This window comes from Capsella rubella, unplaced genomic scaffold, assembly GCF_000375325.1.
Source record: "Capsella rubella cultivar Monte Gargano unplaced genomic scaffold, Caprub1_0 scaffold_5, whole genome shotgun sequence".
Lineage (NCBI taxonomy): Eukaryota > Viridiplantae > Streptophyta > Magnoliopsida > Brassicales > Brassicaceae > Capsella > Capsella rubella.
Window position 1 is genome coordinate 2702875 of NW_006238919.1, and position 14657 is coordinate 2717531.

The window sequence follows — 14657 nt, forward strand, 5'->3', positions numbered from 1 at the left end:
AAAAAACTTGAAAATAGACATTAATAAAAAAGAGATAAAACTAAATTTCACATCCTCATTAATCGAAAACATATAATCAAGCAGAAACTCGTTTGGCTTGTCCATGGTTGCCACTAAGTTGTAACTGAGAGTTATTAGCCTTAGAAAGATTCTCCTCATCTTCATCTTCTTCATCATCTTTTGGTGTTGTCTTGTAATAACAAGCATAGAGTATAAGTTGTACTAATCCTGATACTGTTCCAAGTCCATTCCCAATCTATGAAAAACCAAAAAAAAATATAAGTGAAACTAGTACTAGTACATAATAAAAGATGTCAAGATTAATTTAATAAACTTACCAAAATGAAAAGGTCGAGTTTAATAAGTGCATAGATAACCCAAACGACACCGTTTAGAAAGTTGGCAAGTGATAGAGAAAATGGCATGTACTTCACACTTTTTGTCTTGATCACCTTACTCTGTTTCACTCACAACAATAATATCATGTTTTGTAATCATAAAAAAGTGAAGTAAAATACAAAAAATGTTAAAGAAAGAGATAAATCATAATACCATGATGGTGAGAGGAGCAATATACATGAGGCTAACAAAAATGACACAAAGGATTCCAACAAAAGAAGATCTCTGGTTATGTGTGTGGAACAATAGCAATGTGCATGTGGCTACTATTCCTACAAACACCATCTCTCCTATTAACCATAGCCCAACTTTAACCTGCACCAATAATCAAAATTCTTAATTAAAATCGATTTCATAATAAACGTTTTGTGTTTTTGGCTATCACTATCCTAAAACAGAATCAATCATTGTCTACCACTTCTTAGTACTTCAATATGCTTTAGCTTTCATTTTTACACAAAAGAATATGTAGTTTGGTTTAGGTTCATCTCAGTTTGTTTACAGCTAATTAAACAAAAGTGATATAAATTTTTTAAAATCTTGTTAGTTATTACATATATGTGGTTCACAAAAATCGAATATAACAATATGCATCACTCTCTTTTAAATTCTTCAATTAACAATTTAATAATCAGACAAAAATATTGAGAACTTAACATGTATTACCATAAAACTATGTATTAACAAAAAAAAAAATCTCAAACATAAAGCAAGTATTATATGATGTCACCTAGTTATATATACTTCAATATATATATATTTTTGATCAGGTTTCATATTTTTCGAAAATATAGGTCGGATTTTATACTTTTAAAAAGTAAAAGAAGAGACATATGTTAGGATATAGTATCGTTATCGTACCTTGCGAGTGGTTGGAGAAAAGTAAAAGAACATAGCGAGGTAGAAAAGCTCAATGGCCAAACCAGTAGCATTAATGGTTATCACAAGAAGACTATCTGGATGAACCACTGGTAAGCCATAAAAGACCCATAGTGCACAATTTAGCACCGTGGCTAAGTACGGGTCAGCTTTGTACTCCTCCACCTTCTTCTTCTTGTATATCGTTATGAACGTAGGTCTACATAAAATACATAAGAGATCTAAATAGTTAGACCAAAAGAGTAAGATCGAAGTTAGATAGACATAGAGATTGATGATATTACATGGGAGATAAGAACAAGAACAAGGAGATGACATTTCCTGCGACAATAAACATACAAAAGGTTAGAGATTCTTCAAAATGTCCATACACATACAAAGCTTATATGTATACGTACCACAAATGCCTGCAATGTTTCTAGCAACCGTCGCGTTAACCATTTCTCACCTCAAGCAAGATCCGAACAAGAACAAAGAAGAAAGAGAGAGATATATATATGTAACTTGGTATGTTAAATATGTGTGAGTGGTCTTTGCATATATTTATAGAAAATATAGGTTATACGATCATGTATATATGATCATTTACATGTATAAGTATGTGTATGTATTGATGAAGAAGCGAAACTCAAGAAGTGAAAGGAATTGAAAATGAAAACGACATTGAAGTTTTGTTTTTCCAGTTTAGGGAAACAATCATGACATTTATCTGAATATCTTTCAACACTTTCTCGTTTGGCTTATTGTTTTTGGAGCCATGATTGTAACTATTATGCCTACCCTATATAGTATATAGTATATATATAATGTATATGTTACATGCATGTGCATTTCTATGTAAAGTTGCGTGTAATAATCTTATTATTCACGACCATCTTTTAACTTTAAGGAAAATATTGTTTCAGAAAAGTTATTCACGTGAGTGTAAGCGAAAGATCTTTAATAGAAAAACAAATCACGTAACATTTTATTTTTCTTCTCCTTTTTGTTCTTTTTGGACGACTTCTGATTTTTTTTGTGTTGTTATATTATATAATACATGTCATATTCATATGTTGGGAAAAGGTAAAAAGTTTTATTAGTTTTCATGAATTTCATATGACTATCTTTCTCGATCTTTTTATTGTTTGCGATTGTTAATTAGATTAATAAATCTAATTAATTGGTACTTTCTTATATTTGACCAACGTGATACATGGTTTTCACAGAGTTTATTAAACTATAAAAATCAATTGTGTGTATATATATATATATAATCCGCACATAATTTATATTTCCATGCTACAATACAACTTTTTTTTTTAAACATTGGCTAAAGAGAAATAACTTTTTATATTGAAATAAACTATTAATTAGTTTAAAATGAAATAGAAACAAAATTTTGAGGCAAAAGGGAAATGACTTTACAGGTGTTGTGAGATGGTATACACAAAACCAATGATTTTTGTAACTTTAATATAAAATAAAAGTGAGCATGCGACTATATAGGTCCATTTCGAATTTTTGATGTCGATGTAACCATATCGCAATATCTATGCTTCACTGGTGCACTTTACCTAGTTCTAAATAAGTATCAAGAAAACGAGTATCTATGCTTTGAATTTGAAAAAAAAAAAGTATATATGCTTAGTGATGAGTAATTTGAGGTTTGTACAAACAACTAGATCTTAGTTTTGCTGAGATATTACATGGTCAAATTACATGGTCCGAAAGGGATATTAGCTATGTTAAAAATGCAAAATTTACTCACATAGTCTTTCGGTTAAGAATAATAATTATCAAAATTATTATAAAAATCAGTTCATAATGGTTTAGTGATTAAGAGAATTTTTACAATATAAATTGAGGAACCAACAAGGTCCGAATACATCTAATGCGATTTTAATCATTTTGTTTACTCTACCGTTCATATATTTTAAATATTACTCTGTAGTCGTATTCTTTTTGAAACACTAATTAATAATAAGTATTTAACATAAGAACTAAGAAATTACGTCGAAAACGAATAAGTCAACAAACAAACGTCAAACAAATATTGTATTTAGCCACAAAGTTTTATCAAAGAAAAAAAAAGTTAACCAACGATTTTATTTTATTTTTACAAGTATAGTCATTATTCTAAAAACACTTCGATGATTAGTACTTTAAGACTGTTAAGACATGATTACTGGTGGGACTAATTTTAAAAAGATGAATAGTACTTAGTGTTTTAAACACTAGTTTTTAGTTGTTCAGTTGTCTCATATCATTGTTCACAACTTCAAAGTTCAAACACTAGTGTTTAGTTGTTACATATCATGTCAGCATGAGATGTGATCATGGGTTTAATATGTGAACATTATATAAATAAGTTTTTATAGTAAAAATATCTAATTACTAGGCCTTGTACATACTGATTAGAGGGATTTTACAGTTCTAAAATCTCAGCTCAGAATCTTGTACGTAAACCTCAACTATTCATGCATGAGTAATGAGTTTATTACTCTGCATGCATATCATGATATGCTGTTGCCGATCATACATTAATTAATGATCTCTTCAGAGCACATCACAATAATGTCATTAATGTTCGTTTGGTAACTTATGATTATTATTATTCTACTTTACTTCATATCTATTAATGTAGTGACGAATTATTAACCCTACGTTAGTTGTCTTCTAGTATAGAAATATATATATTCGAGTTGTAATAATAATACTCCTGAAACAGGACTTGGAAACAAAAACTCTCGTGTATAAACCAGCTTTCTTCTCTAGGGGTGATTCCTTGACAAAGTGTCACACATTTAATGGGATCAATCCAATGGCTTCAACCACTTTGTATAATGATTCTTTCTTATGAAAAAAGAATACAATATTCTCGAAATTAGTATATAATATATAACTATATAAAGATTAGTTACTTAACATTGTCGAAATTAGTATATAATATATAACTATACAATATTAGTTAACCATGGAAAATGATCAACTGATCTATATATAACAGTAGTCTTAATCATCTATCGTTAATTGTGGAAGTCATTATCTAATTAAGCTGATTTATATAGAAGACGCGTATATGTATGTGTGTCGTCGACCTAACTTTCTTATAGCGGATATGTATAGTATCCTAAAATTGATAATAATCTCAAAGTTTCTCTTATATTATCACATCTCGTTATAGTAGATATGATAGGTTATTAGTGTACATATATAAATAGATAACTTTCATTTCTACACTTACAGATATGAATTGACCAATTGATTACGTTTCACATAACAAACTAAGTAAGAAATGCATCACGTACGGCATGAGACCTATATTTTTCATATATAATTTAAGCATATAGGATGGTTACATCTTTTGGACATGCATTATATAATAATTTATATTGGTATATAGATGTTTACATCAATCTTGACTTTATTAACCTAGTTTAAGAGAATAAATTGTAATCAAATTAAATTGGTTAAGATAGTGTTCATACTAAAACCAAATGGTCCAAATCCAAGTGAACGTTTCAAGATTGAAACAGTAATATGAAAAAGAGCAAAACAAGAAAACATAAAACCACTATCAGTTGTTATCCATTACTGTAATATTTGTTGTAATTATTATTTTTGGATCAATAAACATATAACTTTATAATTTTTTGTACCAAACACGATAGAATTGAATCCTAACAAGGAACAATTCCAAACCGTCCATTTTTTAAAAATTGTCTAAATGAAGAAAAAGTTTTTTTTTTTTGCAAAACAAAAAATAGACATAAAGTTTGAATTATTGCATTATGTGATACTATTGGAACAACGAAAAGTCCCACCAAGGATCTGTAAACTCATTAACATATATCCAAAAAGCTTTATAATATTTTCTGATTAATACTTTTTATTATTCAATAGTATTGATTAGAAAGGTAGTTTTAACTTTTCAAGTTTGAATTTGGTTATAAAAAATATTGGTTTTCAAAGGATTTATGAAATTTCGATGAACGAGACTTGTTTTCACTATTCTTAAGACGTTTTACACAATTGTCACTCACTAGCTACTATACACTATTCTATGTGAATGATATGAAAAGTGTATCGTACTATGGTGAACAGTTCTAACGTACAAGCACACGTTTGTAAATCGAAGCGGTGTGATCTCAAAACTATTTATCAACACATAAGTAATTATGGTCTTAGCATCGATCCATAGTGCTACTATCAAACTGGGTCAAGATGTTACCATAGTTGGCCAATATATGTAATTCATAATTTAAACATAGTTTTCATGATTATAATTGCTTTCATCTAGTGGTTGATATCAAGGTTTTAATATTTTAATCTACACCATTTTTGGGGATTTCGATCCTAGATAATGTTTTTTATATTTTATTTTAAGATTATGGATGCAATAAAAGTCCATATATAAGACAATCTCCGATGCAAGTTTTTAAACTTGTTTCTTAGTAATTAAAAGAAAAAAGTAAATCAACAATCAAAATAAAACTAAGATATGTATTTTAGTTAAGAAATTTTGGCACTGTTTCTAATGCCACATGTCGGTTTATGAGTAGTTTGATTTTAAGAAAAAAAAAAGTGGCCGAAACTTTCATCTCTTCCGATAAAAAAAATGGACTTCATGTATTCTACAAATATCTCTTCAAATTCCAGTAATATAAGTAAAGTTCGTGATCGAACAATTCATTAACAATTGAAATCTGATTTCGTTGAGAATATTTGGTAAAACTTTGGTAAAAATTGAAATATAATTTGTACTATATGTTTTTATTATGTTTTTATATTATGTGTTTTACAAATTTTATAAAATCTAATAATTTTCATGTTTTATAAAATTGTAGTTTTCAGTTTTCTTTTCAAGAATTCCAATTAGAGTTTTACCATTGGACGTAGATAATTTTAAAAAGTTCTTATGTTCGAACAAATTATTGTTAAAAAATAAAACTATATTTCTAAAATGGATAGAAGCATCCAAAATATCTTTATACTCGGCTAGAATAAGCTTTTTCATTATTATTTTTGCTTTCTATTGTTCGTTCTTACTTTTCTTTTTTTGGTCGGCCATTTTATTTTTGGTTTTTGCATTCGTGTTGGTCCTAGCATGAGTACACCCGATCACCGGAATAGAGAAAAAACTCACCATCTCAACATCACACGTGTAGACAACTTACATGTTGGCCTGACCCATTTTTTTTTTTTTTTTGGCTTATACAAATAAAATTAGTCAAAGAATGAATAAATGTAAGAAGAAGAATTATAGAAAAGCATGACGAACCACATATATTTTTTATAAAATTTCTGAAGAACGTTAGAAAATATTAAGAAAAAAGGAAAAACAAATTGATCTTTAGGGGTTTTAATATTATTTTGCATGCATATTGTTACTACATTTTCGTTTCTAATAGAGAATATATATATACCTTCTTTTTAGTAGAACTACTCTCGTTCACTTTTTCTTAATTAACTAATCAAAGTACAACAATATACCATATTATTATATAATTAAAAAATAAATCAAAATTAAAATCGAAAAATACTTGGGTTTAAACTTTATTAGAGTAATCATCATTTAACCAAAGGCCTTAACAGATTTGGGCCTTAACGTCAGGTAAAGGAAAGCAAAAAAAGACAAAACAACGGTTACTAGATCTGTTAATATGGCCCAATACTGAACCGGTTTAGTTAGCTCATAAACCGGGTCAGAGGTTGTGAAACGACAACGTATAACTTTAGACCGCCGTCGATCTTTCAAGACGTATATAAAGGGATTCCGATGGCGGCAGCATTCTCAACGGCGAAGTATCGGCGAAAGAAACTGAGATAAAAAAAAAATGGGAGTGCAAGGTCTTTGGGAGCTTCTTGCTCCTGTAGGTCGTCGTGTCTCCGTCGAAACCCTTGCCAACAAACGATTAGCCATCGGTAACAATCTCCGGCGATCGAACTCCAATTGTAATTTTTTTCTATTTCCGAATTCAATTGATGATGTTGCTGTACTCTCGTTCGAATTTGCAGATGCGAGTATATGGATGGTACAGTTTATCAAAGCGATGCGTGACGAGAAGGGAGATATGGTTCAGAACGCACACTTGATCGGTTTTTTCCGAAGGATTTGTAAGCTTTTGTTCTTAAGGACTAAACCGATCTTTGTATTTGACGGAGCCACTCCGGCATTGAAACGCCGTACTGTTATTGCTCGCCGTCGTCAGCGTGAGAATGCACAGACTAAAATCCGTAAAACCGCTGAGAAATTGCTGCTTAATCGGGTTTGTTTGTTTCTTGTGTAAAACTAGTTTTCAATTTGGTGTGGTTGTTTAAATTTAGTAAGTTTTGAGTGAATTGCTTTTGTTTTTGGGATTTTTTTTTTATGTTAGCTTAAGGATATGAGGCTGAAGGAACAAGCTAAAGATATTAAGAATCAAAGACTGAAGCAGGATGATAGTGATAGAAAGAAGAAACGTGTGTCCTCTGATTCTGTGCATGATAATTTGCGAGATTCGGCGAAGAAAGATGATGTAGGGAGTAGTTTTTTTGTGGAGGGAAAGCTAGATGAGATGTAAGCTATCAAATTTTGGTTCACGTTAACAGTACATTTCATTTTTGTTGGTGGGATTTGCTTTAACAAGTTTAGTTGATGTAGATCTCCAGCATCTATGGGTGGAGAAAATGGTGTTGGTGATGTCATTAGAGAGTCCACGGTAAGTGAATCCTAAACATTGAACTGCAAATTAAAAACATTAGTGGGTGTTGTTGGACTGCCTTTGGTGATTTGTGTTCCTAAGTATCCACTTCCTTTTTTTTGTCTTCATTAGTTAGGATTTGTTGGCACAGACCCTCTCAAAATAGCTTGATGCTAACTGTGCATGTCATAGTTGATAGTCTTTTCGTTCCTTTTTATGCCATCAATCATGTATCTTGCTGTAACGAATCAGGAGCTGGGAAATTTATTACGCTTTGTTGTGATGTCGTACTAGTTTATGTTGTTTCTTTGCTTTCACATGCCCTTTGTCTTGCATCTTTCGTAGTTTAGTGTTTATGGAATCATAAGACTCTGTTTTAGTAACTTAACACTTGGTAGCAAAGGTAGTGTTGATTTCTTCATGGTATTTCTATGTTCAATCCTTAATCTGTCAACTCTTTATCCTCACTCTTTGTTCACTAATTTGTAAGTGGTTTAGTTGTTGAGACTTATATAATGTCTATGATTTGTTTGTTGGTGATTGACAGAATGATGATCCCAAGGGAAAGGGCGTTTTGTTGGATGAGGATGAACTAGATAACAAAATGAAGTGTAATCTTGAACAGGATTCCTCAGTGCAGGGGAAGAATTATCAGGAAAAGTTGGATGAGATGTACGCAGAGTAATTGAGATATTGATTGAAGATATTTATTTGCATGTAGTCATTTTGTGTTTAATATATAGGTTGGCGGCATCCCTTGCAGCAGAAGAAGAAGGAAACTTTAGTAGCAAAGCATCAACTTCAGCTGCAGCAATCTCATCTGAGGAGGAGGACAGCGACGAAGATGAGGAAATGTTACTGGTAATCTGTGGTCTTTGTGCTACATCTTCTCTCGTTTTATCTACTGTTGCTTAAGTTTACAGATCACTTATATTCAGGGAATATAAAATGGTTAAGTTTTAAGATTCTTTAGTTAAGCAATCCACACCAGTTGTCAACTTGTCTAAAAAGGGAAAATCTCTATATCTGGATAAATTCTTCATTTTCTTTGTAAAGAGTCATGATAATGTCTTTGGATTTATGCGTTCGTTTATTCGTCTTTTTTAAGGAGTTATGTGATATACTTTACCATCCTCATCTGCTAATAATAATTTGTCTACCTTTCTAGCCAGTAATGGATGGGGATGTCGACCCAGCTGTTTTGGCTTCTCTTCCTCCATCTATGCAACTTGATCTCCTTGTTCAGGTAATCAACTGTTTTTGTACCATATCTTTGCAGCATGTTGAAATTCATGAACGATTCAGATTATCTAATAATGTCTTTACTCGTAGATGAGAGAAAAATTGATGGCAGAAAACCGGCAAAAGTACCAAAAGGTCAAGAAGGTGAGTTAGATAAATTACTGGCTCATTGTAGCTCCATTTATGTATCTGAATCTTTATATATGGGGAGACGCGGAACACTGACTATGGAATTAATTATCGTGTTTATGAGTGTATAGGCCCCTGAAAAGTTTTCTGAATTACAAATAGAAGCATATCTTAAAACTGTAGCCTTCCGTCGGGAAATAAATGAAGTTCAGAGATCTGCTGGTGGAAGGGCTGTTGGTGGAGTTCAAACTTCTAGGATAGCTTCGGAAGCAAACAGAGAGTTTATATTCTCATCTTCCTTTGCTGGTGATAAAGAGTGAGTTTCAGTTTGAAGTCTTATGAACGAATAAGGTTTTCTCGTAATAGAGAATATCTGATATTTTTAATATTTTTTTAGAGTACTTGTGTCTGCTAGAGAAGGAAGAAATGATGAAAATCAAACGAATACGTCACGACTGTCTTTGCCAGTCCCTGTTAAGAATGCTTCCTCGCAGAAAAAATCAGATGCTACCATTGAATTGGATAGAGATGAACCTACAAATCCTGATGAAAATATTGAAGTATATAAAGATGAAAGGGGGCGATTTAGAATAAGGAACAGACACATGGGAATCCAGATGACACGTGATATCCAGAGGAACTTACATTTGATAAAAGAAAAGGAGAGAACAGCTTCTGGGTCTATGGGTAATAATGATGAAACACTCAACGCCTGGGAGAACTTTCCTACTGAAGACCAATTTCTTGAAAATTCACCTGTTGAAGAAGATGATGTTGTAAACCTGGAGATCCAGAATGATGATTCCATGCTGCAAAATCCATCTTCAATAGAGATATCATTTGAACATGATGGTGGTGAAAATGATCTCAATGACGAAGATGATATGTTTCTTCAGTTGGCAGCAGGAGGACCAGTGACAATCAGTTCCACAGAAAATGATCCTAAAGAAGACTCTTCACCGTGGGCTTCTGACAGTGATTGGGAAGAAGTACCTGTTGAACAGAATACTTCTGTTACTAAACTCGAAGTATATTCAAGTAATCAGCATATCCCTAAGGATATTAGTATTGATGAGGGAGCAGCAAGGGAAGAAAATAGTTTTGAAAATGTCAGTAATTCCACCGAGAATGATACAGTAACAAAGTACACAAAAGGCTATTTGGAAGAAGAAGCTGATCTACAGGAGGCTATCAAGAAAAGTCTTCTTGAATTACATGATAAGGATTCCGGGGATATCCTTCTTGAAGAAAATAAATCAGTAAGGGTAAATCTTGTTGACAAGCCTAGACAAGATAGTCTTTGTTCTAAGGAAACCGTTGGTGATGCTGAGGAAGAGGGATTTCTGGACGAAATAACAATCTCGAAAACCAGTGGTGCTATAAATGAGCAGTCCAACACTTCTGTAGCTGAGAATCCAGATGGTCAGAAAGGGATAACCAAACAATTTGGTACACATCCTACTTCCGGTTCTAATAACTTTAGCAGTGTTGTGAGCAATGAATTGCCAAAGGTAAAATCAGTTATCTCACCAGAGAAAGCATCTAATGTTTCTAGTCAAAGCTACATGCTGTCCTCTATGGCTAAACATCACAATGAAGAAAGTTCTGTAAGTTTTGATGGAGAATCTGTCAAAGTGTCTGCTATGCCCATAGCTGATGAGGAGAGAACTGGTTTTATTGGTGACACATCTATTTGCGGTAGTGTCAAAAAAGGTAATGCTGACAGTGACGCATCGATCATGATGGATGATAAGAGAGATAGTAGACGCAAAGTCCAGAGTCCTGTCACTGAATCAGAGGACCCTTTTAGTGATGTCATCAGATCGCAAATAGGAATACTACATGACACAGATTCACAGAATGAAAGAAGGGAGGAAAATTACTCTAACGAGCACACTTTCAATATTGACAGTTCAACATGTTTAGAAGAAAAAGACGTACCTGTTGAGTTTTCAGAAGCAAATTTAGAGGAGGAAATTCGAGTTCTCGACCAAGAATTCGTAAGTTTAGGGGATGAACAGAGGAAACTTGAGCGGAATGCTGAATCTGTGAGCAGTGAGATGTTTACAGAATGCCAGGTTTGCCCGTTGTCTTTTAGTACCTATGAGTCATTTTCCTCTTTATACAGCCCTCTTGCAAAAATTTTGGAGTTTCTGGTCTGTTTAATTTGACAACAAACTTATCATGCTTTTGTCGGTTTTTTTATTTCTTTAGGAGCTACTCCAATTTTTTGGCATACCATACATCATAGCTCCCATGGAAGCAGAGGCACAGTGTGCATTTATGGAACAATCAAACCTTGTTGATGGCATTGTCACTGACGATTCTGATGTATTCTTATTTGGAGCAAGGAGCGTGTACAAAAACATATTTGATGATCGCAAATATGTGGAGACATACTTTATGAAGGTGTGTCCTTAAACTCTGTTTCCTACTGGTGGATTTAAGAAATTATTTATTGTATGCGATAAGTTTATTTTCTTCATCATTTTCACATAAGCTTTTATACTATCTCGGGCTTGTCTCTTCTCCTTTATAACATCTAGCACTTAAGTCGTTTCCTCTGGATTGTTAGCTTTTCGGTAGCTGTTTGATCTATTTGTCTTTATTAGGAATAAGTTGATACTTCTTTTGGCAGAAAATTGATACATTTTTCTTTATCGATCTGTTTGTGTTAAATTGTTAATCGCGTACTTTTGGTTTTTCAATCTCTAACCTCTTTTAATTTCAGGACATTGAGAAGGAGCTAGGCTTGAGCAGAGATAAAATAATCCGCATGGCAATGCTTCTAGGAAGTGATTACACAGAAGGAATCAGGTTAGTAGAGGTTTTTACTGCATAGGGTCAAAATTCCGCTCTTTATGTTATTGATATCATAATTGTTTTGACATGCAGTGGTATTGGTATTGTCAATGCTATTGAAGTTGTGACTGCTTTTCCTGAGGACGATGGGCTTCAGAAATTTCGTGAATGGGTTGAGTCACCTGATCCAACCATTTTAGGAAAGACTGATGCAAAAACAGGTTCGAAGGTGAAAAAGCGTGGGTCTGCCTCTGTAGATGATAAAGAAATCATCTCAGGTGCCTCGACTGATGACACTGAAGAAATAAAGCAAATCTTCATGGATCAGCATGTATTGCTCTTTTACCTGAACTTCTAATGTTTAATTTATTATGGTCCAAATTGACAAAACCCTTCTGAAAGTTTGATATACCATTTAAATTTTACAGAGAAAGGTAAGCAAGAATTGGCATATTCCATCGACTTTCCCTAGTGAGGCTGTTATTTCAGCCTACTTAAATCCACAAGTGGATCGGTCGACTGAGACTTTCTCATGGGGCAAGCCTGATCTTTCAGTTCTTAGAAAGTAAGTCGTTTTTTAACTTGACATTTCATCATATTGGGAACAGATATGATCATCCTTCTTTAGAAGCAGGTTTTTAAACTAATATCAGGGACTTAAAAATCTAATTTCATCTACTATCTAGTTTCTTTCAAACAATATGGCATAGCTTGAATTTTATTGTGAAGCCACTTAGGGCGTGATAAAAGTTTCAATGAATCTGAAGTAGGAACACACAACATACTCATTTTTTTGGCCGATGGACTCTGTTTCTTTAATAAACTACTTCCAATCTATGAAACAATGTCCTGAGTTCTGATTGTGAAGGATCACTTTTTTGTGAAGGCTATGCTGGGAAAAGTTTGGTTGGAACGGCAAGAAAACAGATGATCTACTACTACCAGTCTTGAAGGAGTACGAAAAGCGCGAGGTCTTCTACATTTGACTTCTTATCTTCGATATATATATGACTAATAATATGAACAGAGTCTGACAGTTTGATTTTTTTTTTTCTTTTATTCCGTGAAGACGCAACTTCGGATGGAAGCTTTCTATTCCTTTAATGAAAGATTTGCAAAGATCCGTAGTAAAAGAATCAACAAAGCTGTCAAAGGAATTGGCGGAGGTCTATCGTCAGATGTGGCTGAAGGTACAAAAAACCGAAATAAGAAAAGAGTTGCTCCTCGTGAAACTGAAGATAACAACACTTCAGATAAAGATTCACCTAAAGCTGATGAGAAAGTGAAAAACAAAAAGAAGTGCTTAGAAAAACCATCTAGTAGTAGAGGCAGAGGCAGAGCCCAGAAAAGAGTACGAGGAAGAGGAAGAGGAAGAGTCCAAAAAGATCTCCTTGAGCTATCAGACGGCACTTCTGATGATGATGACAAGGTAGTAGAATTGCAGGCAAAACCGAGCAATCTTCAAAAAGTGCGAAGGGTAAGCCTTAATTTAGCTTTCGTGTAATGGAACCAGTATTACTTGTTTTAGTTGATTATGTCATGAATTCACTTTACTAACTGTCAATCCCCAGTCAACACGATCTCGGAATCCTGTGAAGTACAATGTGAAAGAAGAAGATGAATTGAACGAGTCAAGAAGCCATGGAGAATCCCCTATTGAGATTTTGGAAGATAATGACGAAAGCGGAATAGGAAATGTCTCTGCAGAAAGAACACAGAATGAAACAACCATCGATGAGGCATCAATCAACAACTGTCCTTCTGAAGATTATATTCAAACGGGAGGTGGGTTCTGTACAGATGAAGCTGATGAGATTGGAGATGCTCATTTGGAAGATAAATCTACCGATGATTACAGAGTGATTGGTGGCGGATTCTGCGTAGATGAAGACGAAACAGCAGAGGAAGATGAAATCGAGAGTGAAGAACGGAAAAAGAAAGGTAAACGTCGAAACGAAGAAGATAATGCATCAGTAGAGACAAATATTGAGATTGATTTTGGGAACTCTTCAGTTGGAGGAGGATTAAGTGCTATGCCTTTCTTGAAGCGAAAGAAAAGGAAGAGCTGAAACAAGTTAGTATATGGTTAAGTAGGAAGTAAAATGTTTGACAAAATTAACAAACAATGTGAATAAAAAATCTTGAAGTAGTAACTTTTGGTATTTGGAAAACGATGAAGGTAAATTTTTTTTTCTTTTTTTAGTATTAACTATTTCATGTTTGTTTAGCCAACTTTGGCACGTTTCGTGTACACTTGATCTGATTGTTCTAATGCTATTTATGTAGCAATTGTCCTTTTAAATGGTCATTACATCGATCTTGTCTTGACAAGATTTTATCGTTTACTTACTTATCAACAAAAGCTAATCCTCTAATTACTAGGAATATAGCCAAAAGTGTTACAAGAGATTGACGCTTTAGATCTTACCTTGCTAGTGGATTTTTGATGCGTATGCGTACATCACAACCAGATCTAACAGAGAGAAAACCAAACCAACCAGAGAGAAAACCAAACCAACCAGTAGATATATGAAACCGTGT

The 14657-nt window shown here is 33.2% G+C and overlaps 2 protein-coding genes across 5 annotated transcripts; one reads left to right on the forward strand and one right to left on the reverse strand.

Annotated features, from left to right (window-relative positions):
* Positions 1-1795, reverse strand: LOC17886606 (bidirectional sugar transporter SWEET4). The gene is made up of 6 exons (XM_006291668.2): positions 1677-1795; positions 1563-1599; positions 1261-1477; positions 553-714; positions 339-458; positions 1-256 (listed from the first exon to the last, which is right to left on the reverse strand). The coding sequence occupies exons 1-6, from the start codon at positions 1717-1719 to the stop codon at positions 77-79; spliced, it is 759 nt and encodes a 252-aa protein (XP_006291730.1). The 5' UTR covers positions 1720-1795; the 3' UTR covers positions 1-76.
* A 5256-nt stretch (positions 1796-7051) lies between these two features.
* On the forward strand, positions 7052-14427 carry LOC17886594 (DNA repair protein UVH3). Of its 4 annotated transcripts, XM_006290435.2 has the most exons (17): positions 7052-7185; positions 7279-7529; positions 7638-7819; positions 7904-7961; positions 8491-8615; positions 8687-8804; positions 9112-9189; positions 9276-9329; positions 9446-9630; positions 9712-11392; positions 11529-11723; positions 12046-12131; positions 12210-12447; positions 12545-12681; positions 13003-13087; positions 13186-13593; positions 13688-14427. In XM_006290435.2, exons 1-17 carry the CDS (start codon positions 7098-7100, stop codon positions 14183-14185), a joined length of 4467 nt encoding a protein of 1488 aa, XP_006290497.1. In that variant the 5' UTR covers positions 7052-7097; the 3' UTR covers positions 14186-14427. The 4 variants fall into 4 exon arrangements, with proteins under 4 accessions (XP_006290497.1, XP_023638187.1, XP_023638188.1 ...); XM_023782419.1 differs by having other exon boundaries at positions 7052-7529; XM_023782420.1 differs by lacking the exons at positions 7052-7185; positions 7279-7529; positions 7638-7819; positions 7904-7961 and having other exon boundaries at positions 8526-8615; positions 8707-8804.
* The last annotated feature ends 230 nt before the right edge of the window (positions 14428-14657 follow it).

Bases quoted from the DNA above. Each gene is read 5' to 3' on its own strand.
- LOC17886606 (XM_006291668.2), bottom strand. From the start codon at position 1,719: ATGGTTAACGCGACGGTTGCTAGAAACATTGCAGGCATTTGTG. The intron at 1,478-1,562 runs GTAATATCATCA...TATTTTATGTAG, and splicing joins TTCTTGTTCTTATCTCCCAT to ACCTACGTTCATAACGATAT. The intron at 459-552 runs GTATTATGATTT...TGAGTGAAACAG, and splicing joins TTGCTCCTCTCACCATCATG to AGTAAGGTGATCAAGACAAA.
- LOC17886594 (XM_023782419.1), top strand. From the start codon at position 7,098: ATGGGAGTGCAAGGTCTTTGGGAGCTTCTTGCTCCTGTAGGTCGTCGT. The intron at 7,962-8,490 runs GTAAGTGAATCC...GGTGATTGACAG, and splicing joins ATGTCATTAGAGAGTCCACG to AATGATGATCCCAAGGGAAA. The intron at 9,631-9,711 runs GTGAGTTTCAGT...ATATTTTTTTAG, and splicing joins TCCTTTGCTGGTGATAAAGA to AGTACTTGTGTCTGCTAGAG.